This window comes from Aptenodytes forsteri, unplaced genomic scaffold (assembly GCF_000699145.1).
Source record: "Aptenodytes forsteri isolate BGI_AS27 unplaced genomic scaffold, ASM69914v1 Scaffold14, whole genome shotgun sequence".
NCBI classification, from domain to species: domain Eukaryota; kingdom Metazoa; phylum Chordata; class Aves; order Sphenisciformes; family Spheniscidae; genus Aptenodytes; species Aptenodytes forsteri.
The window spans coordinates 647,525-651,347 of NW_008794457.1; the positions used below are offsets into that span (position 1 = coordinate 647,525).

General features: G+C 57.9%; 1 protein-coding gene across 1 annotated transcript in view; it reads left to right on the forward strand.

The window, feature by feature from the left end:
* CPNE2 (copine 2) overlaps positions 1–3,579 on the forward strand; it is a 53,125-nt gene extending 49,546 nt beyond the window's left edge. Inside the window, exons 15-16 of the mRNA XM_009290749.1 lie at positions 1,808–2,044; positions 3,382–3,579. Of these exons, the coding sequence (XP_009289024.1) occupies positions 1,808–2,044; positions 3,382–3,489 (345 nt within the window). The 3' untranslated portion in view covers positions 3,490–3,579. The remainder of the gene's footprint in view (positions 1–1,807; positions 2,045–3,381) is intronic.
* Positions 3,580–3,823: the final 244 nt, after the last annotated feature.

Sequence of the window (3,823 nt, forward strand, 5' to 3'; positions counted from 1 at the left end):
CTGCCATTTACTGACACCACCAAAACTGTCATCGCTCCTTGGGGAGTCTCCCACTGACGCGCTCATGCAGTGCCCGCTGCTCCCTTGCTAATAACGATGCTCCCCGCGAGCTCGCCCTGCTGCAGCCCCCCGGGCTTTGAGGCTGACCCCCAGCATCAGCTCTTATTCCACTTGGCCTCTGAAATGTGTCGTGATAAACATTTGATGAGCTCTGCTCCCCCGTCTTTTCCTGTGTACTTTCCAGCATTTTTCCCTGATCCCTTTATGGATTTCACAGAAAAAAGGGAACAAAGAGAAATAGTCCTTTCTAGGTTTCCTCTTTTTGACCACGCACAGAGGCCAGGGGAGGAAGGGGGGAATGAGCTTAAAGTCGTTCCCGTTACCAGCTGCTCTCATCAAGGTTTTGCTCTTCCTCCCGTACTCGTTCCCAGACAGGGTCAGGCCCCAGTCACTTGTCCTGCTGCCAGTGATGACCAGCGCTGGCCACCGTGTAGGAGCATGCAGGTCTTCTCCTGGAGTTTAGTCTTACCCTCCAGACTCGGATATTGGGGTCCTGCTCTTCAGACCTACGTCTCCCCATGGTTTGCTTGGAAAAGTTCAGATTTAGGGAAAAACTAAACCCTGGGCAGTGCTCTGCAGGCAGGGCTAACGCATCAAAAGGGGTCGGGGTCGGAAAGGGGCTGGCTGCCTGCCCTGGCTTGGGAAAAAACCTCTTCACCCGCATCCTCGGGTTGTGTTTAAGCTCGACCCAGCCTTGTTTGTACTTGGAGTTTAGCACCGGAGAGTGTCGAGGGAAGACAACACTTAGGGAAGGTTTCAGGAGATGTGGGCTGGAGGAAGACCAAGAAAATGGGCTTGGGGCTGCGTTCCCTCTCTTGCTTTTCCAGGACGGCTGCGCTAGCGGTTTTCAGAGGAAATGGAAAGAATGAGGGGAGGAACAAAGGACTTTAATGCGCTTAAGTGCTTGTTTTCGTCATTTCTCCAGCACACGCAGGCTGTGTAATGTGCCAGAATTGAACCATTAGTTGCCCCTGGGGCGGAGGAGATGGGCTTTTCAGGGGTCCACATGCCCCAGATTTGCTGAGCTGGGTCCAGCAGGACCGTCCGTCCGTCTGTCCTCCCCCAGCTCTGTGGACCAGCCCTGTCGCCCTCCTTTCCCTGCAGGAAGGGGAGCGAGTGCCAGCACCGCTGCTCTGGCATCCCCCCAGCTTTCCAGTACCCTCTGCATCCCCGCTCGGTGCCTCCAAGACCCACGGCTTTGTACGGGAGACGGACAAGCCCCGAGCATGGGACGGGCCCCCGTGCCCCACAGCCCGGCGCTGGGATGCAGGAGATGCTCCCCATCGGCGCAGGGATGTGTCGATGGGGACCTCCCCGAAACGCGCCCCGCTCTGTGCGGGTAGGGGGGAGATTTCATCTCCCAGCTGGGCTCGTGTCCCGGCCCCAAACTCCTGGCCGTGACGCAGAAGCTCTGCAGAGGTGTGTGCGCGGGGGGGTTTCCCATCATTAAATGTGGTAAATCAGCAAATCAGCAAAACATTCTGGGGTGGGAGTTGGTTTGTTGTTTGGTTATTATCTTTCAAAAACCAGGGGGAATGGGAGCACCTGAAATGTCTGGGTGCTGCTAAAGGGGGGTGGTGCCACCTGTCCTGGGAAGCAATGAACCTCGCGCTCCCAAATCCCCGGGGGACCTGCCTCTCCCTGACGTGCGGAGCATCCCGGCTGCTCGCACCCCACAGCCTCTGGCTGTGGTGTGAGGGTGCCCCGGCATCCCACCAGGTCTGACCCTCCGCCCTCCCCTGCGCAGCAATACTTCATCCTCCTCATCATCACGGACGGGGTGATCAGCGACATGGACGAGACGAGACACGCCGTGGTGCAGGCGTCCAAGCTGCCCATGTCCATCATCATCGTGGGGGTGGGCAACGCCGACTTTGCCGCCATGGAGTTCCTGGACGGGGACAGCCGGGTGCTGCGCTCCCACACCGGCGAGGAGGCCGTGCGCGACATCGTCCAGTTCGTGCCCTTCCGGGATTTCCGCAACGTGAGTGTGGGCAGCGGGGCCCCCCCCCCGCCTCTGGCTGTGGTGTGAGGGTGCCCCGGCATCCCACCAGGTCTGACCCTCCGCCCTCCCCTGCGCAGCAATACTTCATCCTCCTCATCATCACGGACGGGGTGATCAGCGACATGGACGAGACGAGACACGCCGTGGTGCAGGCGTCCAAGCTGCCCATGTCCATCATCATCGTGGGGGTGGGCAACGCCGACTTTGCCGCCATGGAGTTCCTGGACGGGGACAGCCGGGTGCTGCGCTCCCACACCGGCGAGGAGGCCGTGCGCGACATCGTCCAGTTCGTGCCCTTCCGGGATTTCCGCAACGTGAGTGTGGGCAGCGGGGAGGGGACCACAGGCAGAAATGGGGTCTCAAGCCTGGAAACGACCCTGGATGTGGAGCAGCCCTGCTAGGGGCAGCTAGAGGCAAAAGGTAGAGGGCTGGCACCCACCTGCCTTACCCTGGCCCTAAACGCCACATCCCTCGGCGGTGCTGGTATGGACCACGTAAATCGGCGCTGCAGGCAGGGGCAGGCAGGGGCACCAGTGCCCTGCACCTCCGTAGCGTGCTCCATCCGAGAATGCCCCTGTCTCCGCCACCCCTCGTCAAAAACCAGTTCATTATAGCAGGGTCACATCAGCGAGCGGGGGCTCGCGTCCCTCGCCACGGTCCCATGCCGGTGTCTCCCGCTCAGCCCTCATCCGGCACCCACGATATGCCACGTGCTGAGGACTTAATGCTGAATTGCCCCAGTCCCGGGGGCGAGCCCCGAGCCCCCCCGGTCCCCGCCCAGTGCCTGTAGAAACACGTAACGCTGGCACCGGCCCTGCACGTGTCCCCTCTGCGGGGTGGCTTCCCGCTGCCCGACCCACCGCTGTGTGTTGGAAAAAAGTTGATGAAGGAAAAGAATAAAAGGGGGAAAAAAAAAAAAAAGACAAAATGAGATGCGGTTCTCTGCCCAGCTCCGTCAGCCAGGAGTCAGCCCTGGGTCAGCCGCTGTTGCTGGCACAGGATTGCCAGAGGATGCAGAAAATCGGCCCGTGCTTATCTTCCCTCTTTTTGCAAGTGTATTTCCATTTCACCCGCTGTTCTCAATACCTGTTTTTTCTAACCTACCGAGGATGTTTTATTCCTCCCTAACCATGAATTATCTCCTGGAGGGAAGGTGTAGTATAGAATATAATCCCAGGTGTATAAAATGCTGGCTGCCAGTAGACTCAAGGGGGTATTAAATGAAATGCCACGGTCTGGAGTTGGAGACAGCCCAGCCACCTTTGCTCGGTCGGTCCCCTACAGCCGTTCTTAGGCCGGTGTTTGTTCCCTTTCAGGCCCCCAAGGAGACCCTGGCCAAAGCCGTTCTGGCAGAGCTGCCCCAGCAAGTCGTGCAGTACTTCAAGCACCAAAACCTGCCGCCCATCAACTCGGAGCCCGCGTAGAGCTGTGCCAGGCTGCGCCCTCTGCATGTTGCCGAAGCCTGTTGGTCCTACCGAAAGCGCATGTTCCACATGCTTTTAAGAGAAGAGTACCCTCCCCGAAACACTTTGTACTTCTTAATTTAATTGCTAAGTTCTTAAAACTCATCCCAGAGAAGCGTCTGGATTCATTTTGTACAGTCCCGGCCCGAGGTAACACGAAGGGGCCAGGCCGTGCCCTGGTCCTGCTCTGTTGAGTCACTTTTCAGCATTGAATGTACTTTGTATAATTTCAGTGGAACGGGATACAATTTTTACAGTCAAAACTTGCTTTTTCCAAGCAATGAAATGCTTAATA